This window comes from Schistocerca piceifrons, chromosome X (assembly GCF_021461385.2).
Source record: "Schistocerca piceifrons isolate TAMUIC-IGC-003096 chromosome X, iqSchPice1.1, whole genome shotgun sequence".
In the NCBI taxonomy this organism is placed as follows: Eukaryota; Metazoa; Arthropoda; class Insecta; order Orthoptera; family Acrididae; genus Schistocerca; species Schistocerca piceifrons.
This window is the reverse complement of record NC_060149.1, coordinates 821,807,987-821,835,351: the sequence shown is the minus strand read 5'-3', so window position 1 is coordinate 821,835,351 and position 27,365 is coordinate 821,807,987. Positions and strand designations below refer to the sequence as shown.

The 27,365-nt window shown below is 38.2% G+C and overlaps 1 protein-coding gene across 1 annotated transcript in view; it reads left to right on the top strand.

Annotated features, from left to right (window-relative positions):
• Positions 1 to 27,002, top strand: part of LOC124722897 (trafficking protein particle complex subunit 10) — a 166,905-nt gene extending 139,903 nt beyond the window's left edge. Inside the window, exons 18-20 of the mRNA XM_047248038.1 lie at positions 7,219 to 7,396; positions 18,331 to 18,474; positions 23,888 to 27,002. Coding sequence (XP_047103994.1) covers positions 7,219 to 7,396; positions 18,331 to 18,474; positions 23,888 to 24,039 — 474 coding nt within the window. The 3' untranslated portion in view covers positions 24,040 to 27,002. The remainder of the gene's footprint in view (positions 1 to 7,218; positions 7,397 to 18,330; positions 18,475 to 23,887) is intronic.
• Positions 27,003 to 27,365: the final 363 nt, after the last annotated feature.

Genomic DNA, 27,365 nt, shown 5'->3' with positions numbered 1-27,365 from the left:
TACATTTTTTAAACTTTGATTAGTAAGAACTAATATTCCAACAAAGAATATTACTGTATCTCGCTACTGCAGAATAATACTGCAGCAATAACACACGAACGAGAGAAAAAATGAAAACAAAAGAGAGTTGCAAAGGAAGTGCGCCATATACAGGAACAAAACACAGTGCTCATACAAGCGTCTGCCAACAGCACAATGTGTCAAGGCTTTAGGAAGACTATGCAATGTTTTATAACAACAAATTGCCTCCGATGAGCGTGACATTACAACTGTTTACATTAGATTCGTTTGGGCGGTTGCAGGCGAATGTATGCGCACGTCCAGTTGAGTTGCATATGAGTAGTACCTTCTCCCGCTACTGGCTACAGAAGTGTGGCAGTTAGCTGTATAAGCAATAGCACCAATCAGCCAGATGCTATCCGGAAAAGTTTTACCGGTGCACCTAAGCTGGCAGATTCACGTATGTGCAACAGGCCCGAAACTAGGGAGCAGGGGCAAACCGGGGTAACTATCTGTCCTGGGCGGCAATTTCAGTTTCAGGTGGGTGGGGGGGGGGGGGGGGGGGGCGCACCAAATTCATATTATTGAGGAAAGACCTTGTTTCACAAAGCGCCTAGCATCCAGCACACGTTGGTCTATCGATTACTCATATGATTTTGAACGCATCCCTGATGATGGTTTTTGGACTTTTTTCATCAAGTTCTAAGTTGATTTCTGAATGAATCGTAAATTGATTTTTGAATACGTGCATAGTGTACATGATGTTTCTGCCAGGGGAATCCCCGTCGCACTCTAGAAAAATACTTTCCTGCAGACAAAAGGGGGCGGGTCTATACGAGCTGAGTGAATAAAGCCAAAAGGATGAATGACAATCGCTGTTTATGTGGTTGACTGGGTTTGCAAATCATCAGCGTTGTTATAATTACTAGCGAATTACATAGATTCAGGGTACCAGAGTGGAAATAAACGACTAACAGGAATAACAGGCAACAAAGATTACGTGTTGTCTTCTCTGCGATTCCAAGAAAATGAAATTTCGACAGAAAATTTTTGACCAGACCGGTACACTACAGTCCCCAGCTAACTGACACTTAAGTTCTATTCTGGGAGTAGCACGGAAAACGTGTTGTACGAGCACTTAATAATGCCTAATCGGAGAACAAATGCGGGATAACTAAACCGGTGATTGTGGCAGGGTTAGTGAAGTTAACCAGAGAATAAATTTTGACACTGGCAGGAATAGTTACAGAAATAGTTCAAAAATGTTCAAATGTGTGTGAAATCTTATGGGACTTAACTGCTAAAGTCATCAGTCCCTAAGCTTACACACTACTTTACCTAAATTACCCTAAGGACAAACATACACACCCATGCCCGCGGGAGGACTCCAACCTCCGCCGGCGGGGTCAAAGGTCAAGCGCTCAGAGAGCTGACGTAACATGCTGTTGCATACTCTATGTCGACAGATTCGAGATGTACGCTTACAGGTTCTCAGCTACGCTACAGAATTCAGGGCTACGCTACAATTCAATTTATTTGTGAAAATACAATGTACAATCTCCTACAAATTTAACATATTCACAAGTACCTTTACCTTTAATCCATATAAATTAGTGATGACAAGATTGTTTGTTAGAATGAGGAAGGAGAAGAAACGGAGACTGTCACAAATTATGGAAGTATATGACGATTCCAAATTTATATAAAAATTACATACTACTACTTTTCGATCTCATGCTTTAGAAGCTAGAGTGTATGAATGAAATGTGAAATTATTTCCTAACATAAGACTTTTTTGCTTGTAGTAGGCCTAATGGGCTTTTGATATTGGTACTTCCTGAATTATATTCTGTCATGTTATAAAAATGACCATTTGTGCCAAAACAGTCTCGTTTATTTGGTGTGTGTAACAACTGCTGCAATATTAGGCAGGCCTATTTCGTTTTATCTAGCAGACATTGACAGAATACACGTAAATCGAGAAACCACACCAGTCTTGGGTACTATTTGTATTAACAGCTTTTCTAGTATTAGACAATGACATTTCGTTTTTTCATGTAGCAAAACGTTGACGAACTTTGGTGGCGTAATAGATTGTTTCCCAGAAAGGAAAGTATGCCATATAAAGCTGTGGCAAGATTAGAGAGAAAAAAAAGCTGGGACTTGAGGATTGAAGAAATGTGTACTGTCTTGCTTGCCTCTTGTCTTTACTCATTTTATGTATCGTTTATATAATTTTATTTCACACAGAACAGCAAGTTATTAGCTAATAGGCAGTAAAGACTGCAAATTTTCTGAAGAGTTCTTGTTCTCCCGGTTACAAATAATCCCATCCACTGTTAATTGCAAGATTTTTTTAAGCAGGGCAGGATGTCAAACCGGCCAACTGGGAGCAGGGGAGGCACCCCAGGACATTTTAATTTCCACTGGCCTGAGTATAGTTTGATGACACCCATTACAAAATATTACATGTTTGAATTCCACAGAGCGAAATACAGAGGTGTGCGATGGAAGAATGCTGTGTAAAGAGGAGCGGCACTGCACTTCGGCACACTTAAGACCAAATGACATGTCTTACGTTGCCTCGATCATACATGTTTTATGTATCAGACACTTTAGAAAGACGTGTGCTACAATATGAAGATATTCTTGAAAAGTCGATTTTTTTTTAAATTTTTGGTGTCCTACCTCAAATTCTCGAGGGATGGGGAACGCCACTATCTAATATTTGCCCAGTTCAGAAATATCGTAGATCCGGACCTGATGCACAGAGCAGTCTAAGTTGTAGTGGGGAGGTGGTATCCTCCACGTGACCTGTGGTTACGTTAAGTAATTTTGCTGTTTCCTCTTCGTTTATTGCTCTCACGTCAAAAGAAAACAAAACGGATTTCTGTGGTCAGGAGCTATCAAGTGAATTAAAATACATACACACAATTACGGAAGGCTAAAATAAGTTATTAGTTTCAGGTTTTATTTTTTTCCTACCTTTCTGACAGTCAAGCGTTAATCGCCTTGCAGTACAATGAAGTTATCTTTGTCGGTTTGTTAAAGAAATTTGACTTTTATTAATCTTTTCTGCTGAGGCAGTCAATTTATTTGAAATGAAGTGTTTAATTCCACACTATTGCCTAGTTTCAACTGTTTGCTACATTTCAAGTGCACCTTTTCATCGTCTAGCACGTATGGCATTATGCCATAATAAAGAACCAAACATGAAATAATGCAGTACTGGTACATCTGAATCTGGACATACGAATGTGCACTTTAAGCCGAATTATGCATTTTAGTAGGGTTCACAAAATTCCCATGCTCTTGGAGTATTCTCTAACGTCTTGTTTCTTTTATGACATAATGTAAGATCTTTTAATTTTTTACACGTACAAACGTACGGGCTTCCTGCGACATTGTAGCTGCGCAAGCACAGCGACGCCTGTCATCTGGTGCAACTGCAGAAACGAATCTAACAGGTCATGGGAAAATATTCCGAATGGTTGTTTGAAAAGCGTTATTTTCAATTAAAGTAAATTTCCTTTTACACAAGATGAACTCTGTGCGAGAATGTCCAATGAATTTCTTAAATCACAGAGCGTTTGACTCTCATTCAAAATTCAAATCTTTGCGAACGACCATTTAGAATATTTTTGAGCCCAGAGGATCAGACATTTATGACATTGTTAAAAAATTTACTGACACATTTCTGTGACGTATCTTGAAGTGTAACACGCACAAAAAAGATCAAAATTACGTGTGAAAGCCTAGCTTCTCTTGCAGCTTATTAATCTTAGAGGCCAATATTGTAGGGTACGTGAAAGCTTTTCTTTCCTGGTAGCAACACTGTGTATATTAATTTAAACCATTACCTTTCCTTATTTGTGTGTTCGCGCTACTTAACAGTGATGTCGCTATTGGCTGACTGCGTCATGTGTCATAAGCTCTGAATATCCGCTGTCATTGGCTGGCGAGATCGCTTGTTATGAGCTATGACCGGCTTACAAAAGTGCATCACAATCTCGATCTCAATGCTTTGGAGAGTAACATGTGGTGTTTGGTGGAATTCGAATTTATACTTTCGTAATACGAAATATGCAGTGTACATGTTGCTGCACATCAGACATCTTTCCAAAACGTGTTTTTTCCCCGAGTTTAGTTTTCTAAAGTGCTGGGAAAGTCTACGCTGGTGTATAAAACCACAACCATTGAAAGGATTGATAAGTTTTACAGTTCCGAGGAAAAGTGTACTGTTACTTAACACAGAGAAAGTGTATTTTCATCCGGGAGAAAGTGTATTTTTAACTGGGAAAAATCTGGGAATTTTTTTCCCTCATCCACGTATACACCCTGCTTATGCAACTGGCACGATATTTGAATAGACTTGATCTTTCAGATGTAGAAACATGCCTACCAACTTTCATTTAGAAGGTGACAATTATTTAACAGTATGAAGGGGGGGTGGGGGGGGGGGGGAGGAGAACGAACTTAGTTACAAACTACAGCGTGCACACACTTTATTGAACAAGTAAATGTCAATACAGATATTCGGATTTAGGTTATGACATCTTAAACATGTCTGCCATTGTTGTTGTTGATGTGGCGCAGACAAATAGCAAAATTCTGCATGACTTACTGAAGTGTCGGAACATGGATGCTGTCAATAACCTGAATGCTTGTTTTCAGCTCATCAATGATTTTGGGATTATTGCTGTACACCTTGTCTTAAAATATAGCCCCACGAAAATGAGTTGCATGTGTTCAGATCCAGAGAAAATGATGGCCAATTGAGGCCCATGCCAGTGACCACTGGGTACCCCAGAGCCAGAACACGGTCCCCAAAGTGCTCCTCCAGGACATCACTCACCTGCTTTGATGGGGTTGAGCTCTGTCTTGCATGAACCAAATCTTGCCAAAATCAGTCACTTTGGATAATGGTAATGAAATCAATGTCCAAAACCTTCACATACCATTTGGTAGTCACCGTGCCATCAAGGAATATCCCACAGATTATTTTATGACTGGACATTGCACACCAGACAGTCACCTATTGAGGGTGAAGAGACTTCTTGATCGTGAAATGCAGATTCTCATTCTCTCAAATGCCCCAGCTTTCCTTATTGATGAACCGATCCACACGAATGTGCGCTGCATCGCTAAACCAACCTACTAACTGCTGTCATGCCCCGTGGTGAGCTGTACAGTTTGAACATCCTAACACAAACCCTTCAGAAGTTACGATGATTTTATTTCATGAAGTTCAATAATTGTCACCATGTATGTTGCACAGTTTCTTCTTGGTATTGTGATATTTTCCTGTCACTGTATGTTGTAAATGCTAATAGTCTTTAAATTACCTTTATGTCAGTCATCTTTTTCCTGTTATGAACAACTGTTATGAATTTTTGCAGCAGCAGTGGGCTATGAAGTGGAAGTGGCTGTGATTGTGGGTGTGCAAATATATTTTTTTAGGTGCCACAATTTTATTACAAACACACAGTTGAACAAAAAAAGAAATCAGTTGTAAACAATAAATTTGACTGCCACAAGAAACATTAAAGAAACAATGGTAATAAAATAAGGATAAAATATGCCCAAAGCCTAAAATTCAGGCAGTGGATTATTCTAAAAAAAAATAATACAAATACACTCTTAAGACAAAGTAAGTGCACCATCTGGTTATTTAGATTGTCAAAATCCTGAGCTAGCTGGAGGACCCTGCCCATAATGCTCCAAACATTGTCAACTGTGGGCAAGATCTGGTGACCTTGCTGATCAAGGTGGGGTTTCGCAAGCATGAAGACAAGCAGTAGAAACTCTCGTCGTGTGAGGGTGCAAATTATCTTGCTGAAATGTAAGTCCAATATGGCTTGCCATGAAGGGCAACAAAACAGACTGTAGAATATCGTCAACGTACAACTGTCCTGTGAGGATGCCATGGATTACAACCAACGGGTTTATGCTATGAAAAGGAATTGCGCCCTTTCATCACTCCTAGTTATTGGGCTGTATTGGGGGCATCTAATCAGGTTGGTATCACCCTGCTGTCTGGGGCATCTCCATGCATGTCTTCATTGATCATTGGGCTCAGTTCGATGCAGGTCTCATCACTGAAGACAGTTCTACTCCATTCAATGAGATTTCAGCTCAAAGGCATGTGTGGAGATGCCCTGGGCAGTAGTGGATACCAACCTGACTGTTGCCATCCATACAGCACAGCAACCAGGAATGATGCTGTGGGGTACAATTTCTTTCTATAACAGCACCCTTTTGGATGTCAGCCATGTCACCCTTACAGCACAGCGGTACGTCGACAATATTCTACACTCCGTTAAGTTGCCCTTTGTGACAGGCCATCCTGGGCTTACATTTCAGCAAGATAATACCTGCCTGCACACAGTGAGAGTTTCTATTGCTTGTCTTCATGCTTGCCAAACGCTACCTTGTCCAGCAAGGTCGCTGCACTTCTCCCCAGTTTAGAATGTTTTAACATTATGGGCAGGGCCCTCAAACCACCTCAGGATTTTGACGATCTAACATGCTGATTGGACATAATTTGGCACAATAGCCCTCAGGAGTACATCCAACATTTCTGTCAATCAGTGCCAAGCCAAATAACTGCTTTCATAAGGGCCAGAGGTGGACCAATGCATTATTGACTTGCTTGATTTGTGAAGCTCTTTCTCTTGAATTCTCTGAAATTGTAGTCATTTGTTCATCTGCACATATCAATCACAGCTACCAATATCCGTCCCATTCAGATAATTTTTTTGTGGTGATTTTCTTTTTCTTCTTCTTCTTCTTCTTCTTCTTCTTCTTCTTATATTGTAGGAGCAATGTGTTACGCAACATCTCTGTTGGCAAGTTATAGTTACATGTCCAAAATGGCACTAAAAATGCAGTGAATGAACTAAAGTACACAATCAGTCAACATTAACCAACGCTGCCTCCTCCTGAGCTGCTAACCACCAACCCCAACCCCTCTTCCTGCCTCCCACATTTCTCTCTTCCTCCACCCACCCCACTTGACACCAACCCCACCCCAACCTAGTCCACCTGTCAAACTGCAGCACTGGCATTGTGCATTCAGCCAGTGCCATGTAAGGGCTTTATGATTGTGGTTACATAATTTTAATGGTTGCACCTATTGTGCTATTAGCCTGTACTTTAAAAGGAAATATCATAGTTGTGCAGAGGTTATGAGAAGCTTGATTTTCTATTTTTTTCCAGACACTGTATGAAGTTAAATCACAGGTTGAACCTTTAAAAGGGAACGAATTTTGTCGGGCAGGCAGCATGTGCCATCTCCAACTGCATGTCCGCCGAATTAATCCTAGTTCTCATAACTCCTTAATGTATGAAGTACTTGCTGATCAAACTATTTGGGCTGTGTGTGGGAGAACAGCTGGTAAGTTGATATAATTATTATAATTTAATTGCTGCACATTCAGTATAGAGGCATTTGACTGCAGTTTTGCAGAATTATTCTCAGTTTGTATTACATTTGTTTGTCAGTCCTGCATTTGATCTTACTGTTTCAGCTACATTTATCCTCAGATGTGTACATCTGCAGTCTTCAGGCTTCCTACAATACCACAGATTGTAAAGTCATATCCCATTTCCCAATGCACAGGCCATTTAAACATCCCAACAGTTCCCTGCATTGATCTTTCCATGTTTCTTTGGTGTTAATGCTTCAGTGGTTAGAGCCACAGAAACAATACATTTCTTCCTGCTTGCACTGTTACTTGCCATTTTTCACAGACGGAACCCTTAGAAAACCAACCAAGGACTTGGCGAATAATCTGTCTCTCTGTCTAAGCAAATTTTTAAATACTCTTGGCTTACATTTTCATTGATATAAACCACCCTGTGGTATTATAGGATGTTGTTAATTTGTGCAAATGAGGAACCTACTGTTGCCTTTGTTGGACAAGTCATGTTGTCGTTATTGTAAGTCTCCACAAATGCTGAACTTAGTTACGCTTGGTGCAGTATGTTAACAAGGACATGCATTTGTCACCTGTGCTATGTCTTTTGTTCATTTTTTTGTCCTCTCTCAGGTAATTCATTTTCTATTACCTGTACATTTTTCATTTTTGTTCTGTTATCACATATCACCACTACTGTAGTCTTACTCTTTACTTTTGTTCATCTCCCTCCACTGATACAATGCACAAAGTCTGCACGTGTTATCTTTGAGGAAGGGAGTTAACATTTGCCATATCTATAATATGTGTAATGAGTATTAAATGGAAAACAAACCAGGATGCGCAGCCAGGAGGGATGGGATTGGGTTTTGTAAACACAAGGTCCATGTGGATTGCTCAGTGACCCCAGTTACTTATCACAGTAAGATTTGTATGTGTGTCAGTGACCACTTAGAAGAGTATTAGGACTAGGAAACAGGCCAGTTATACTGTTATTTAAAGTGTTCTGCTACATGTGTAATTGCTGTATCTTGAAGAGTAATACATACTACAAAAAGACCAAGCTTCAAGATTTATTTTTCACATTTACTTTAGTTCTTTGATAGATATCAAATTTTAAAATAATGGCAATGAAAAGTGCAAATTTCCTTCCAAGAAAAAAGTGTGAGGTGAGTTATTGAGCAATTTCTTCCCTTTGAACTTTGAACATTTCTTGCTCACTCACCAAATGTGATGTATTTGCGGCAGAATTACAGCAAACTGTGAAACCTAATGAGTACATGCATGGAATTATGTTAATGTGATCACATATTGGCTCAGCCATTCGTGACAGCATCTACTACATTCAGTTGAGTCTCTTTTGAAATAATTCTAGAAATTTACAAAGAAATTAGCACCTGTCAAGGGACAGGTAGCAAGGCATTGTTCTCATATGAACTGAGTGCAGTTTTTGAGCAACAGGTGGCTCGAATGTCAGGAAAATCACAGCACGATCTACACTGGGACATGATCTTCTCAACAAAATTTTGTTGGGCGAGCTATGCTCGAGCTTGGTCTTCAAAGTGTTAACAGTCCATATAACGAAAATGATGGCTAAAAATGTTACTGTAAAATTGTGTGTTGACTTGGTGTGTAACTATTATAGTAAAACTGTCAATTGCGAGAAACTTTTTGAGGTCACTAAAATCTGTAGAGAGGTTTTGAAGTGGGTTACTGGTAATGCAGGCAGGAACATTACTGTAAGCAGCCAGCCAGCTGAAAGAAAAATTGGTATAATACTCTTACTATAGTTCACATAATTTTGTTTCCACATGACTCATTGCCTGATGCAAAAGTCATCTGCATTTGATGAGTGAATCATCATCACATTTAACACAAATCCCTACTCCAGTAGTCACTGCAGAAAAATATCTGACATTTTAAGCCCAAAATGTTGATATGGAGTGTGGTGATCAGGAACTCCACACCACCGGAAATTGGTGAAGGAAATGTCTTCCACTACCATAACATGAACAAACTATATCAGAGTAAAGTGTAACCACATAAACATACATGAATGATGTCAACTATAGAACTAAATCAGGCTCACACTGCTACTGCAAAACTTAATCAGAATTTAGTGGGAAAAGCAACTTGACATGCCAGTGGGAAATTTGGACGTAGACAAATGTTGGCTGTTGTGCGAAATGGCGTTCTTCTTCAATGTTCAAATATAGACTGAGAGTGGCTGTTTTCACACTATTGTGAAATGTTGGTTTTTGTGTGGTTGCAGAGTTATTTTTTCTGTAATTGACTAAATTTAATAGCTTCAACATATTGTTTTCAATAATATAAATAATTGTGATATGTGAGATCATTAAATGTAATGTAATTACTAAGTATATTTTCATTTTTCAATATAATCCAGTAAAACAATGAAATAATAGAAAAAGTAAAGAACATAAAGCTGTCTGAAAAAATACAGGAATTTGCAAAAATTATGCTGGAAAGTCCCTAAATATGGCATGTCATGGCACCTTGAGTACAGAGAGAGGTAAATCTCTAGGCAGCCTTTAACAAAATCTGGTTGACTGAAGGTTACATAAGGGACATCATCCCAACTTCATATGGCCCTTTCTTTCAAGTCAGTTTATCAGATACTTAGTTGGTAATATCATACACACAGACATGAAGAAAACCATGTCTCCCATAGACCAGTTTGTTGCATTAATATGCTTTCTGCTAATTGTTTGCAGACATGTTGACAGTTTTGCTGATTTATCATTCTCAAGCTCCAGTCTTGCAACAATTACTTGTTTGTTACAACTGGTAACAAAACAGAAGAGCAGTGGGTAGAGAAGCCATTATGTAGACCTAATTAGAGAAATGTGTATATAGTTTCAATTGCTCGTATCACCTTCAGATGAGGCACATTGCACTCAGTTTTAAAAATACAGTGATGTTTCTAGAACTCACTTTTGTGGAAAAGGTGATAGCATGTTTTAGGTATGGAGCAGATAACTGTTATTTTTCAAAAGAGCACTGTACTTAGCCTGTGGTTCTGAGTCATGTGAGCCACCACTTGCCATCTGGTGGCAGCTCCTCATGGTGCATGATATGTACAGTTTCTGCCATTCCATACTATTGCTTGCCTATCAGTGGACTAATTTTTCATGAACTGAACTGTCAGTGTAAACAAGGCAAGTGGTGTAGACCAAATTTCCTTCATCAGTTATAGAAGCAGTAATTCCTTACCATGAGTTGCAAAGTAGGTTCAGAATTATTTTAGATTTGCTGGAAGAACAAATGGTATCAAGGATATGTTTGTAAACAGCTGTTCAATAATAATTTGGTTGAACACTAAAAAACTGTAATTTAGTGTAAGCCGCCCCCTCCCCCATGCCTCTTAGTTGCTCTGCAGCATTCAACAATTCTCTGAATGATTTGTTCTCAAAATTTCCGTACCAGATCAACTTGTGATTTTTTTAAATTGGGTTTACAAGTATCCAGAGAGCGTTACACAGAACGGATGTTAACTATGCTTGAATACTTGTCATTTTCTCTAACACTGGGATTATGTCACTAAGCAGTCCAAAGTTTTCCAGCCATAAAAGAAGCCTAGGAATTCCTACAAAGATAGCGAATTACATGGTTTTACTGTTTACCTGGGCACACAGGGACAGGGAAATAAAGCAGCAGATAATGTAACTAAGAGATTGTCTTCTTTTTGTTGAGATGAAACAGAATTGTGCATCAAATGGTGGTGTTGTTTTGTTGTGGGGGATGAGATTCAAATAGCTGCTGCCAGTGAAGCCAACAACTTGGTCATTTCATACCAGTACCTCCATGTCAAGGATGCAAAATCAAATTGTTAAACACATCTTTGTGTAAGACTGTGCACTGTGACAAATTAATTCCTCGTCTGTGAAGAACCACCATCAGTGTAGTGTATTTGTAGCATACAACTTTACAGAGGTCCAACAAAAGTATGGAAACAATGAGAACTGTGTGCTTAAACGTAGATACATATGCTATCCAAGGTCACCTATGGTTCTGTTGTATTTAACCACATATGGCTCCTGTGTAATGCACTCAATAAGATGCAGCAGTCAGTTATGGTCAAAACTGTGTTCTGTGTAGCTGTGAGTGCATTATGTCAGAGCTAAGTAAATATGGAATGGGCAAATTGTTGGTGCTTGTTTGGTGTGTGCTTCTATAATCATGGTAGCCTAAGTATTTACTGTTTCAAAAGGCACTGAAGATTTATACTGCATTCAAGGAAAATGGGAAATTGTCATCCACTAAGCCACAATGTGGACAAAAGTGTGTGTTCAGTGATCATGAAAGATGGTCATTGAAACAGATTGTGATGGAGGAAAAGATGGGAGCTGCAAAAGCCACTGCAGAACGGAGTATTGCAGTTTCGAACCCTGTCAGTACCAAAACAACTTGAAGGGAGTTCTATAAGCTGGGAATTGCAGGTTGAGCTGTAATTGCAAAACCAGACATCAGTGATGCAAATGCCCATCACAGGAAAATGTGGTGCTAGAGCCATAAAACATGGACTATGAAGGAGTGGAAGAAAGTCATTTGGTCAGATGAGTCCTACTGCACACAGTTACCGTATTTACTAGAAATCTAAGCCGCACTTTTTTCCGGTTTTTGTAATCCAAAAAACCGCCTGCGGCTTAGAATCGAGTGCAAAGTAAGCGGAAGTTCTGAAAAATGATGGTAGGTGCCGCCACAACTGCCGTCGAATGTGTGTCGCACCACACAGGCATGCTTTGCAGGCACAAAGATAAATACTGGCGCCAAAACCTCTGAGTCGGTAAATAAATTTAAAAAAAAAAAGGTGGAAGACGAGCTTTTTTCTCCGCCCTGAGTTTCAACCACTGCATTTTCATACATTATCCAACGAAGTAAATACAAATTCCGTATTGTTCATCTTCGAATGTAGCAGCATTTCAGTGTACTATGAAAATCCGAGTGGCAAAACTGTTTGGGATGTTTGTCAATTTGGCCAACTCTACGTTCTGATTTTTTTCCTACCTGTGACAAGAGATCGTTGCTAATAGGAACTTTTATGAATTGTGAATCACATGCAGTATTCTCTCCACCATAAGAATAATATGAAAATAAATATTTTGCCATGTATTCTTTCGTGTTTGCTGCTATCTCATTTAAATCCTGTCTGCCTAATAAACTATGAAACTAGTGTGAGACAACAGCAAATGCTGAAGAATATACATATCACGTCATGTTTATATTTGTATTATTCTTATGCCTAATAGTGATAGTCAGAAATGAAGCACGGCAATTAACTAAATTTTTAAATTTAAGACTACTCTAATTTCTGTGCAGAACGTAATGTACAAAAGAGGCGTCTGCAAATATTTTCAAACAGCGAAAAATTTTAGCTAAACTCTCATTCAGAACATCTTCTATCATACGCAGTCTATTATTTGGTTCTTGTTGATCATTATCAAAGAAAGCAGCAGTGTAAGTAACAACAAATAGCAGTCTCTTGCCATTGTTTCGCTAATGAGGCAATTCCTCTCTTTTTTTTTTATCGTAAGCGGCGGTAGGGCGCATAAAAGCAAGCCATGCCGCGAGCGACGACAGGTCATAAACACACATCATCAAAATACGACAAACAATGCATGACACAGTACAATAACGCATTTTCAGCTTATAGAGTGATGTAAACACCTACAACAAAGAGAACAGCACTTATCAAATCAAAGAAAAATAAGCAATCGATTCAAACCAGACGAAGCACGTGAGAAAGGAAGGGTACCCGTATAAATATGGACGGAGCGCCTGACGCATAGCAATGGCTATCTGGTAAAGCATAACTGCTAAGCTTACGACTCGAACCAAACTACTGTAGCTGTATCGTCATTCATTCAACCTAAATTGTGTCTCATATTACAATGGACCAACTTTGTTTCGATTTGGAGGTGCGGCCTAAAACTTTTCTCTCCTTTGAATTTCGAGTCTTAAATTTCAGGTGAGGCTTAGATTCGGGAATTTTTTTTTTTTTTTTTTTCTCCTTGATTTCGAATCTCATTTTTCAGGTGCGTCTTAAATCAGAGTGCGGCTTAGATTCGAGTAAATACGGTACCAACTTCTGGCTGAGTTTATGTGCCAACAGTGAAACATGGCGGGGGTTTGATAGTGATTTGGGTGTCCATATTATGAGTTCGTAGGCCAATGGCTACTCTGCAAGGCTGCATTCCTGCTAAGGATTATGGGACCACTTTGTGTGATAAGGTCCAACCGATGGTACAGTGTCCATTCCCTAATGGTGATGCTGTGTTCCAAGACGGGGCCCCTATTCCCACCGCTTGTATCATCCATGAATGGTTTTATAAGCTTAAGGATGAATTGTTGCTTCTCCCCTGGCCACCACAGTTGATGGATCTCAGTATTATCAAGCCTTTATGGCCTACTTTGAAGAGAAGGGTGTGTGATGGCTATGTACCTGCATCATTGTTACCTAAACTTGCCACTATTTTGCAGAAATAAGGCTATATAAAATTCCCTTCCTGTTTGTGATCATTACAGTTAATATTATAAACTGTAATGAGTCCTGTTAGTTAATTTGCTCAATGTACTGATTAGAGGGAGGCTGGCTGACAAAATGATTGATGAACTACAGCAGTATTATGGGATGGCCATTAGAAATAATACTGAGAATTTGTTGAAAATGAAGTGGGTAGTATGGGCTACCTTCTTCCATAGACTGTCAACTGATGAAAAACCAGTACACCACCTGTGCCCTCCTGGACCTGGTTCATGGTGCAATTACTGCAGTGCCCAGTACTCAGACAGTTCATACAGCCATAAACATTCCATCCCAGCAGCAGTCATGGATATCATAAAACCTATTTACAGAGACCTGGCAAATCCTGAATTACTGAGGAACTGTCTTCATGGTCAGACTCAAAATCCCAATGAGTCGTTCAGTAATCTTATACAGACTCTCTTACCAAAAAGTGCTACAGCATATGGGAATTAATCCTGGAGCAAACTGCATCAGAGAACTCGAATGGATGGACAAGATTTGCATTGATAAAGCAGAGTATGCAACACAGTTGGCCACTAAGGAGTCCAGAAAAAAGAAAAGACGAAAAAACTTGGAAAATGGTCAAGAGGATGATATACAGTATGGTGCAGGGTGCTTCTGAGTGACTAAAAATAAAAAAAAAAAAAAAAGCATATATTAAGTGAATTACAGTCCTTTGAAACTTTAGAAGCTGTTCCTGAAAATTTACTTTTTTCTGTTGCATTTTTCCATAAATCTCTGAAACCACTTCGAGTAGAGTATTCAAATTTTCAGGGAGTAAGAACATACATATCCTGAGTCTACTGCACTAAAAAAGGGCATAATGTTATGTATAATTAAAATTATTTAAGATAATGTACAAAAAAATACACAAAATTTTAACCGTGTAATTAAATAATTGTATTTCTGAAAACAGTGGCTCAAACACAATTATTATAGTTCAGTAGACTCAGACATACAGTTTAATGCCCTGTAAAAGTTTCATGTCAATGGCTACAGTGGTTCCTGAAATACAGGAAGCCAAGTCACTAAATTTAACACTATCAGAATAGAGCGTTCCAGCTCCCCTTAACAAGCATTGTTAGCTACTTTCCTCCAGTTGCAGTACAGTTCATTGAAAACAGAAATGGATAATAAGTTCTTAGGAGACAAACTGCAACACACTTTTACACAAGGCAAATCCTCAAACTTTACAACAGTAACACAGGGGTTACCTTTGGCCCAGTGCACATATTATGCCAGTTGATGGTTCCATTAATGTTTAATTGTACTTAATTAGGCCAGACAATGTTAGTCATCAGTTCCAGTTCGCATGTAATGATCCCCTGATTCCATTCACAAAATTACACCATGCAGCTTGGGTCAAGACTACATTTCTGTTGCATGGTCCTCAGAATGAAGTAACGTAACATACTTCTCTTCTGAATGCGTTATTCACTCTTAGCATGTAAACACTCTCACATGGCCCTTGCCTTAAAGATTCTTATCGTGATTGCTGAAACAGTTCCAGTACTATGCTATAAAACAAATTCACACAGATAGCAGACATGTTTTAAGCATTTTCCTCATTTCTATGCATGCATAGCCATAGTCTGCAGACTTGCATTCACAGTTGTATTACTAAGTGAAATACTGATGATAAGTACACATGTCTACGAGGCCACCTTGATCATCCTTTCTGCACTACACTCACTGTTTTATGTTTCGTAGACATGCTTTCATTAACCCTGTAGATGGATTGGTCACTTACTCACATCCCTACTTTCTGTTAACTGTAGCAACATTGTCAGACTTCCAGTACCACTTAATAAGCTGCTTCCACTTTTCAAAGTTCAAATGTATGTCCACTATCTTGGTATTGGTGTTCTGCCACTCAGTGGATTTCACAACTAGACCGGCTGTTCTACAACCATCTGTTGAGGGAACATAAAATTACCTTCTCATAGGAAAAACCTTGTCAGGAGAAAAATAAATTTTCTGTGACAGACCAAAATGTACATATGGAGTTTGCAAATGAAAGATGCGAAGGTCTTAACCTTCAAACTGGTTCAAATTTGCATATGCTGCTGTGGGATACTGTACTGAGACACCTAGGGATGTGAGTGTGGTGTTTGGTGTGGTTCTTCGTATGCGTCACCTCCCCCTAAAAAATTAAGAGCTGTGCCCTCTGCAGGCAGGTTGATGCTCACAGTCTTGTTCAGCATTCGATACTCATCAAATTCCTTGAGCAGGCGAGTTACTTGTACTGTGAGGCACTCCACAGCCTATGCAAGTCCATCGAGAGAAAAAGGCCTGGGCTGCTCGATGGTAATGTGTGTCCACACATCTCCGACATCACAAAAAGCGAAATGACAAGTTGAGATAGCAGCAGCTTTTGCATTCGCCCTACAGCCGGGACATGTCATCCTGTGACTTCTTTGTGTTTGGTCCACTAAAACAAGCATCTCAAAGGGAAGTACTTTTAACTCAGACGACAAATTGAAGGACACAGTGAAGGACTGGCTTCTGCCACAGCCACAGGAATTTTGGAAACAGGGAATCCTTCCACTCGTGAAATAGTGGAATAGTTCTGCTCAAGCGTCTGATTATTACTTTTGAATAGAGACTTCAGTTATACCCACAGTGTTGTTTTGTACCTTTTCTTTTGAACACCATTTATTCTTGGTGTATCTTGTACATAGCATGCTTCCGCTTTGTGTTACAGTGTAAGTACAAAAACTGCAAAGGTGCTACATGGTGTCACGTGACTTCACTTGATGCAACATTTTGAAAATTAAGTACTCTTTCCATGTAAAACTCCATCGAGTATAGTATACGGTGCAGATTTTTTTGTGACTGTATGCAGTCAACGGACACAATTCTCTGTCATCGCAAGGCTGATTAAGTCCAGTGTAGCATTTATGCATGAACGTATTAAACCATTGTTTCCAGAAATTGTTGATGGCCTTAACCCACCATCTGTATTCCACTGAGACCATTTTGGTGTTTATATTAATGAAAAAGAAAATGTTTTTATTTGTAAAACTTCACATTAACAGGACTTCATAACACCATCGGAAAAATATAAATTTAAATCTGAAATTTAAAACTATGCTTGAAATTAGACCAAAATACTGAGAAACTGATAAATGTGTAATTAGTTCCCCCTGGGAATGAAGAAAATATATGGAATAAAAACAGAAAATAACTCAATAGTCAGTCTGTCAAGGTAAATGTAGGTATCTGTGGAGACTATTTGGATTATGAGTATATTAGAATTGTGTGATGTATCACAGTTGATCACACTATAATGTGATTAACCACTTTGCACATAGGTAATATCTGTCAAATATATTAGTCCTGTTACTCCTTAAATAGAAGATACTAAAATGTATCAACTGAAAGCTGTGCTGAATATATTAGTGATGCAGAAATCCAGAAGGTTTTTAAGGAGGCAAGGCCTATGACTGACAGAAAAGAGTTACATTATAATTTAAGAAACTGTTGGTTTATTGAAAAAAGTTCTGGATCACTCACTATAGTTTTTGTTTTGATATGGTGCACAGATCAGCTTCTGATCCAATACAGGGAAAAAAGAAGAAAAGTGTACAATAATAAAAAATTTGTGGGCTTTTAATATTAAAAGGTACACTACAACTAGTGCTAAGAAATTTAAGTTCACTTTAGTTCACTGTGCCTCCTTTGTGTAAACAAATCTGAAGATGGGTTACGTATTAATCCAGAACTGTCATCTGTGTTAAGTTTGTGATCCTGCTACATGACACTGATATAGCACTCTGCTCCTTCACAACTGTTCATATCCTAAATTGTATCATTGGAGTAGAATTCAGAATTGTAATTAATGAAATTAATCTTGCACAGTTTACTTCCCACATTCTTAATATCAGAAGTGAATATCTGCCACAACTTTATGGAAAATCCAGAGCAGTTTTTCCTTTGTGGACCTTCAGCCTTGAAAAGCCACGAACTCCAGAACGGATCTTTCCCACTGCGTGATGGAATCGTGGAATTTTGCCCATCCGTTATTTTATATTGTGTGAAGTGACCAGGGTACTTTACTGCATTAATTATTAATTCTTTCATTGAAGTGTTTTCTCCCATTTTCTGTAGTCATCCTATGGTGTGTTGTGATGAGGAACTCCTTTATTACTAGTGGTCTCCACACTTGGTGCCTGACTGATTTGTATTTCCATGTGTACCAAATTCTGGACCACATATTTAGAGGCCTGTAAAGAGATGTTAACATATTTTGTCCAACCTCTTAGGTCTCTAATCTAGTTACTAAGTCTGGTTACACCATCACGACTGTTTATATGAAGAAGTTACATATTGAGTTTATATTACAGAATGCTAATATTCTTTCAGGTGTTATATCTTTAGAAGACTCAGATAAACAGAGTGTAACATTGGATGTGATGCCTCTGATTGGTGGATATCTACCACTGCCATCAGTTCGCCTGTCTAAGTACATCCCTGCAGAAAAAAAGTCACCAGGAACAAAAGTTCAAGGTATAATATAAGCTGCAGTCTATCAATTTGTTTGATTTGTACTGTGATTTGACAATGGTGTCTAACCATTTAGTAGTACATTGCAACAGTACTGAACAACTGTGTTTCAACCATCATTCAAAACAGTGGACTTTATATCCAGGTTTAAGTAGGAGAAGGAGTGCCCCTTGAGTATTGATCCACTGGCAGTCATCAAGAGTATTAAGATGGCCAATTTCAATATCTAATTTCTGTATTGATATTGGTTGCTTGTTAGGTAATTCATCAGAAAATGATATCAGTTACTTATCTGCTTGCAATTATTTCTTATAAAGTTTTTCATAAATTAAAACTTCATTTTCAGGGCCAGTCTCTAACATAATGGTTTTTAAGTTTTCGTTTTGTGTTTGGAACAATCTACTTCACTTTCACAAAGTTAATTTTAGGTTATGCAGACATACATAGACCCCCACTGTGGCAATTTGTAGTTCTTTCCAATAAGAGCTGCTGCTACCTAAAAACCAAGAAACAGATTTCTATATCTGATCATTTTAACTTTCTGTCATCAGACTTCATTTGCAACAATTCAGTTATGAGAAGCAATTTGTAAAATCATTTTAATTTATCAGATTTGATGAAAAGCTCTCAGGTTTCCAGCTAGGTGTGATTGTTGAGATATGATGTTGTTTCAGTGAGTGTCATACGCGTCATTTATGCCAGAAGAAAAAGATACGCATTGAGTTTAGATTTCAGAAAGATAATATTCTGCCAGGTGTTATATATCTCTAGATACTACTTGTCATCATCATCATCATCATTATCATCGTCATCGTCATCAGAAGAGACAATATCATAATACTGCCACCTGGCCGGAAACCCAAGAGCTTTTCATCAGTGGATACGCCTTAAAAGTCTGCATTCCCACATTTAACAAATTTGTTCTAAGATACAGAGTTTCTTAAACTGAATGTCACTTATATCTTTATCATTTACTTTGCAATTTACAGAACTGTACATACTGTGGGTATGTAATTGCATGATAAATAACAATAAATCAAGAATGAATTCAAAAAATGTGATTATGGTTCAGCACCAGCTGTCAACTATTTCAGAACAAATGAAAATTTGTGTTGGACCAAAAGTCGAACCCGGATTTCCCACTTGTTGTGAGTGGTCACCTTACCCATTTTGGCTGTCTGAGCATGCTTGGAGGAGCAGCCCAAATCTCCATTTGTCCTGGTGTGTCTACATTCTCTTGTGCTCACACTATATTCCTGTGGTTTCCACACCGGTTGGGGCATTGTTTTCTCTCATCATATTGCCTTATCTTGGCATGAAATACTGTCATGCAGTTTCATGTTGTACTATATAGTCCAAAGCATGTTCCTTCAGACATGGAAGTGGTATTACATTGCCTTCCTACTCTTACCTTTGAACTGAATTATCAAGTTGTTACAGGAGGCTCTATAGACTAATAGGGCTCCAAATGGTGGTGGAGAGGGAGAGGGAGAGAAGGGGGGTGGGGGAGAGGAGGAGGAGGGTACAGATGAAAAGATCTGAACAGGTCTTCCTCAGCAACAAAACTATTAAGAGGAAAGGATGTTACTGCTAGCTGCCACAAACGGTTAACAGTGACATGGCAAAGCTCTGTGAGGTAGTTAAAGAGCTCTATAGACAGTCTGTCCCATTCCTTAGAAAGCCCCTAGCTGATGTATGGAAGAGTCTTTTATTGCAGTTGACCGACTGCAATCCATCCGCAGTGTCATACTGGACTTGTATTTAGGTGTGCTTTGGTTGAAGTTCCAGTCTGGCCATCCAGATTTATGTCTTCCATGATTTCTCTAAATCACATCAGTCTAATGTCAGGATGATTCCTCAAAAACGGTTGTGGCCAATTTATTTCCCCATCCTTTCCTAGTGCAAGCTTGTGTTTCTCTATTGACCACATCGTCAGTGAGGTGTTAAACCCTAATCTCCATTCCTGAAACCCTAATCTCCATTCCTGCCTTCCTTCCTTCCCTCAGGATACCACTACTAGCACCACCACCACCACCACCACCACCACCACCACCACCACCACCATATTGCCCTCTTTCCTGTAATTCCGTGATTATATCAGCTGTCATTTTCCCTATATATGAATGTGTGATAAAGTTGCCACTCTTGATAAAGTCAGCATTACAGACAAACAGTCTGTAGTTGTGGTATATATATCTAAATCTACCTGCATACTCCGCAAGTCACCTATGGTGCATGGTGGAGAGTACCACATACCACTACTAGTTACTTCCTTTCCTGTTCCACTCGCAGATACAGTGAGGGGAGAAAAGGCTGTCGATAAACGTCCATACGAGCCCTAATTTCTGTCATCTTACCTCTATGGTCCTTATGCAAAATGTATGTTTGCGACAGTAGAATTGGCCAGCAGTCAGCCCCAAATGCCAGTTTTCTAAACTTCTGCAGTAGTGCCTTGTGAAAGTAGCATCATCTTTCCTCCAAGGATTCCCATTTCAGTGCACAAAACATCTCCGTAATACTTTAGTGCTGACTGAACCCACCAGTAATGAATCTAGTAACTCACCTGTGCAATGCTTCAATGTCTTCCATTAATGTGACCAGTTGGGGCTTCTCAAATGCTTGAGCAGTACTCAAGAATGGGTTCCATTATCATTATATATGCTGTCTCCTTTATAAGTGAGGTGCACTTTCACTAAATTCTCCCAATAAAATGAGGTCAAGCATTTGCCTTCTCTACCATCAACATGATGTGTCCATTCTATTTAATGTCGCTTCACAGTGTTATGCCTGGACATTTAATCGCTGTGACTGTGTCAAGCAGCATGCTACTGATGCTGTATTCACATGTTGCGGGATTGTTTTTCCTACTCATTCACATTAATTTACATTTTCTACATTTAGAGAAAGCTGCCATTTATAACACCAACTAGAAATTCTTCTTGTCCCCTTGTATCCTCCTACAGTCACTAGACGATGACACCTTCCCATACACCACACTGCCATCAACAAAGAGCTGTAAATTGCTGCTGACGTTGTTTGTCATATCATTTATGTATATAGAGAATAAGAGTGGTTCTATCACACTTCCCTGGGGCACTTACAATGATACCATCGCCTCTGATGAACACTAGCCATCGAGGGCAACGTACTGGACTTTGTTATATAAGAAGTCTTGGAGTCACTCACATATCTGGGAACCTATTGCACATGCTCGCACCTTCATTAACAGTCTTCAGTGGTGCACCATTTCAAAATACTTTTCAGAAATCGTGGACTATGAAATCTGCCTGTTGCCGTTCATCCATAATTGCCACGATGTCGTGTGAGTAAAGGGCAAGCTGAGTTTTGCACAAGCAATGCTTTCTAAAACTGTTGTGATATGTGGAGAGAAGCTTTTCCGTCTCAAGAAAATCTGTTACATTAACACTGAGAACATGTTCAAGAATTTTGCACCAAACTGATGTTAAGGATATTCATTTGTAATTTTGCAGGTCTGTTCTTGTACCCTTCTTAAATGTACAGGAGGCACCTGCACTGAGGAAGAGATTCATGATAAATGCAAGCTAAGTAATGGGCTAGTGCCATAGAATACCCTTTTAAAGCTGAATTTAGATTCCATCTAGACCTGGTGACTTAGTTGTTCTCAGCTCTTTCAGTTGCGTCTTTACCCCAGGGATGCCTACGAGTATGTACTCCATACAAATATCTGTGCAACAGTCAATTAATTTTCCTTTTGCTGTCTTCTGTTACCACCCTAGACTGGTTGACAATTGACTGGATAGAAGCATTTGTCCTGCTTAGCGATTTTATGTATGACCAGAATTTTCCTGGGTTCTTAGCAAGATCTTTTGCTAAGATATGATGGTATAAGGTGTATGCTTCACACATTGAGCTTCTTATGGACACATGAATTTTTACCATCTTTTGCCTGTCCACATTTGCGTGATCTTTTTTGGACTGAAATTTGCCGTTTCCTCAGTAATTTCCAAATATGATTATTAACCCACAGATGATCTTTTCCATCCTTAATAAACTTACTTGGCACACAAGTCTCATGGGCATGATTTGCAATAAGTTTAAACTCTGCCCGTATTCCTCTGTGTTCATCATATTGGAACTAAATGATGTTAAGTGGGATGCTAACAACTGCTTATCTGCTTTTTCTAACATAATACTCTCCTAGCATCTTCGATGGATTTATTAAGTGACCATCATTGCTGTGGTATCATGATCACTAATCTCTGTCTCTGTACTGGTGTTATTGGTAAGGTTAGGCCTGTTTTTAGCTACAAGGTCTAAAATATTTCCATTACATGTGGGTTGTCTAAGGCAGTTTTTGGAAAATGTGTTCAAAAGTACTTCACAAGACTGACTGACTGTATCAGCTGCAGTGAATCACAGACGTCCCAATCTATACTCTCTAGATTAGTCACCTCCAACTAACACTGCATATCTTGGTATTTCTGTGCTACTGAGCATAGGGTTTCACATAGTTAAGGCCAGATACCAGTCTGCTGCTGTGGTTACTCTTGGTTGACCCTGTACTGACATATAAAAACTGGAATATAGCAGTTTCCTATTGCAAACTAAGTAGCAGCCAATGTTAACTAACCAACAATGTCATACTGTTCTCTCATTGTCCTGCTAACATCGGTTGTCTGTCAGTTTGCTTACCTGCTATTTTTGCAGTCACTGTTCATAAAATAACACTTTTCACATGCACATATTACTCATCTCTCTTTTTCCGTCATACTCCACATGGCACTGGGTGAGAGATCATCACTGTATATAGTTCAAAAGATGTGTATATTCTGAAATAAATCATACATTATTCAAAGTAGACACCACAGCATCATGCCCTAAGCAAACTGGGGATATACATAGAAGCTTAATATACTAAACATCTGTTGACCACGAGAACTAGTGAGTTTACTGTTTATTCCTCTAGGAAGAGACAGTGATCTGTACCAGATTAGTGACACTGATACATTTCAGCATTGTCTGTGTATTGGAACTGTCACCATAGCCTTCAATTGTGCTTTGTGGTAAACTCAACACTGCTGAGATAGTAGTCTGTCTTTGACTTGGTTCAAGGTGTCTAAAGATTTTACTCAGCAAAACAGGATGACATTCTATAGTCAACTTCACCAAGGGAACACACTTCTGTGACAAGGAATTCAGGGTTAGATATTGATGCATCATTTGGCTGTAAAACAATCGTAAACATAGTGAGAGATTTTGTGCTCCTGTGCTTCAGACTATTTGACAAGTTACAAAAATTATAAATTGATGAATAAGTAGTTATTTTGAAAATTTTTTTATTGCTTACCTGCATGCAATATTTCTGCATATTTTAATCTTTATTATTTTAAATCAGCACATATAATTCATTTCCATTTTAAACATTCTTTTCCAGGTCAGAAGAATAAAATTGATGTGTCTCCTGTTCATCCAAGATTGGAACCTTTCAGCCCAGGGCAAGTGTATAACAGCAGCAGTGGTGAACAGATTCATGTTCTGGCTGCAGTAACACCAGCAATGTTACTGGATTCTGCAATTCATCAGTAGTAAATTCTTTTTATACAAATTTCTTGCCATGAGAAGTGGGAAAATTTGCTGTCACAGAATACTTTATTAGCATCTAGTTCATGTTGAGGAAATATTGGTGTAACATCAGAAACTTGACTCATTACCTACTGCTTGTCCATTGCACTTTGGATTAATACTCAGAGATCTGTGCAACATTTTCATAACTTCTTTCGAGACACTATGTGCCTTTTTCTGGCTAAACTAACTAATTCCAAACCTAACTGGTTGTACACTTTATAGAAATCTGAAAACGGAAATGACAGTTGAATTTGCATATGCATTGTGGAATTTGTACGACCCCTAATCTCCATGTTGTGTTGATACATTACAAAAGAAGTTTTCAAAAATAGCAATTTTTGTATATTTTGTAGCTTTGCAATAATGCAGAATGTGCAATGGTATCAGGACCTAAAAACTTTCAAAGTTACAGTTTTGAAAGTGTGTGCCACAAATATTTGTGCCAATGTTCTACTGTAAAGTGGCAGGCATGAAACAATGAACTAGTTTTAATGTTACTGTAACATTTGTTTATGCCTTATATGTGAACAAACAGTGTGTTCATTAGCAGTGTATGATCTTAATATTAGTGTTACTGTAAAAAGTACAAATGTACGATGCAGGAGTGTGTGCAAAAAGTGACTTCGTTTATGAATAGACCTATGCTGTATGACTTGACAAATACTCAGTGTTTTATTTTCATGCAATTAATGTCATCTTTCATTTAAGTTAATGGAGATATTTACATCATACTCAGATTCATCATTCTGTATAAATTTCTTCATGGACCCTCACTGACTGTCCCTAAATATAAATAGAGTGTGAGAAAAAATGGTTTTCCATGGCGAAAAAGGTCTTAGATGTGCATTGACCATGACTTTTGATATTACCTCTCTGCAAATATAGGTAAAATTTAAAGAATGATATTATGCAGTATGTGCAACTGCCTTGTAAATATTCTTGAATGTATTATTAACAGAGGAAATAGTACTTTACATATTTTTTGATTTAAAGTGTAAATATATATTCAGATTTATAGTCATAGTGGCAGAAAAGCCCTTCCGTGCTGGCTTTGCTCTGTTGTAGGAAAATCCTGATGGCTGCCGTTGTAAGTGTCAAATTGAAAATGTTTTTGTGTGCCACTTCCATTTAGTTCTGTGCACATGCTGTGATTTTACAGATATTTTTGTTTCTTCCTTTATTTTTACTGTGAGCTGTTGATGATGTCAGCATAAGTATTTAGAAAATCTGTGTACCTCTGAAATCTTAACACATTCAAAAGTTATTTAGAAATCTCTTCGTGGTCTTTACATAAATCAAAGCTGCACAAGTATATTTTTTGATGTTACCTAGTTTCTAATAAAAAGTTCACTGTTTTGTGTGCTGAATATGATCTTGTGTTCCCACCTTGGGCAAGCTAAGTAACTTGGTGTATGCACAAACAGTGTAATATTTTGAAAGTACGAAAAGTAAGTGTCTGTGGCTACACTACTGAAATTAATGATAGAGATTTATATTGCTATTCTGAGCATAGCAATCATTTAACTCGGACAAAAACTTATTTTGTTTCTGGTTTACTCCTAAGTTCCTAGTTTAGTCCCTTGATTTGTACAAGGAACATCATTTGTGTTCAGGAACAAAACTTCTTCAATTTTGCAACGAAATTATATTAAAACTGTGGTATTATCTTCCATTAATATCTTTGTATGTTCTTGTGATGTGTTGAGTATATTAGCTTCATGCCCGCATGAATTCAAATTTGCAGGCTTTATATAGGTTACAGAGATTGTATTGCTCATATTTGTTAATTTATAAGTTAAGACTGTGGTGCTTGCAGATACTCAAAATTCTGGTATTTGCATTGTGAATTTTATAGACTGATTTGGATTCTAATATTAGTGCATAAATGCATCTGAGAATCCACAGATCATTAGTATTTGTGTGTTGTAAAACATAGTACCATTCTTGTTCCAAACAAAGTAAAATTTATTATGAAATGAATTTATTATAAAGAAGCACCATCATTTCATGTGGTCACATTGGAACTATCTTAACCATATTACCAGTTTAACTGGGGCACAGGATGTTCTCTCCTTTTGTTACAAATTAGGTGCGGAACTGATTTTGTTTACAGGAATCTGATTTTACTGACTGACACTGAGAGTGAGTAATTGTAATACAAATGTTTAGAGCTCATTTATGAAGCTAACCGACCACATACTTGTGAACACAGCTTCATTATTATGTTTGTCATGTTTCTCTGTCCTGGGTGTTAGACATGAGAATTACTTTACTTATTTTTCTGTTTTGTATATTATTTGCTCTCAGTGCAATGTAGTTTGCCAACTACATATTAGTCTAAGTGATTGACTTCCTTCGAGATGTCTGGTAAATAATTACAAAATGTTTCTTAGAACATCCATTTTTACATTTGATAACATTTCTTGTAGAAGTGTGTGTGTGGGGGGGGGGGGGGGGGGGAGGGAGAGAGAGAGAGAGAGAGAGAGAGAGAGAGAGAGAGAATGTCAGTATGTAGTTGTGTTGTAAGATCTAAACAGCATTTCTCCCAGTTCAGTGTTAGAAAATGTGAGAACTGTTTCATGATATTACATGGAAATGAATTCTGTTAAATAATTTTATTTGATTAAATTTATAGTTTATGTCACATATTGTAAAATTTTAGCCTATGCCATGCCATGATATGCAGTTGATGACAGCAGAGTTGTTTGTATTTTCTATGTTATTGTCAAGTTTGGATATGTCACAAATTTGTTAAGCTTTGATACACATAATAGATCACAGCTTGCCCATAAATATCTTCTTACAGTTTCCTATTCTTAACGGGAGAAATTACTGAAATTAAATATGTTTTTTGTTCTCAAATATTTGTTTGTTGAAGAGTTATATATGTTAAAATGTTTTACATGAAACAAAGAATTAAAGGCTGTGAGTATCTAAGTTAATTAAATGTTATGTTCCAAAGAAAGTTCCTGCATTTTTAGTGTTTAACCCTGAGCCTAATTTTAGCTGTGTGAAAGTGAGTTAACAAGTTCAGTTACATCCTGATCACAGAATGCTGTTTTGGGGCTAATCATGAAATTACAATAATAGCATTTTGCAAGATGGAATAGTGAGCTGGCTACCATGGCCATTTGCAAATATTTGGGGTTTATAAATGTTTCATTACAATACTGATACAATGTTAAGTGCTTATCTTATCTTATGGTGTTTTATTTTTGTTTGGGATGTCATTTCACATCTTTAGTTTCCAGGTCTGTGAGTGTTAATGGTGGTAGAATAAAACTTAG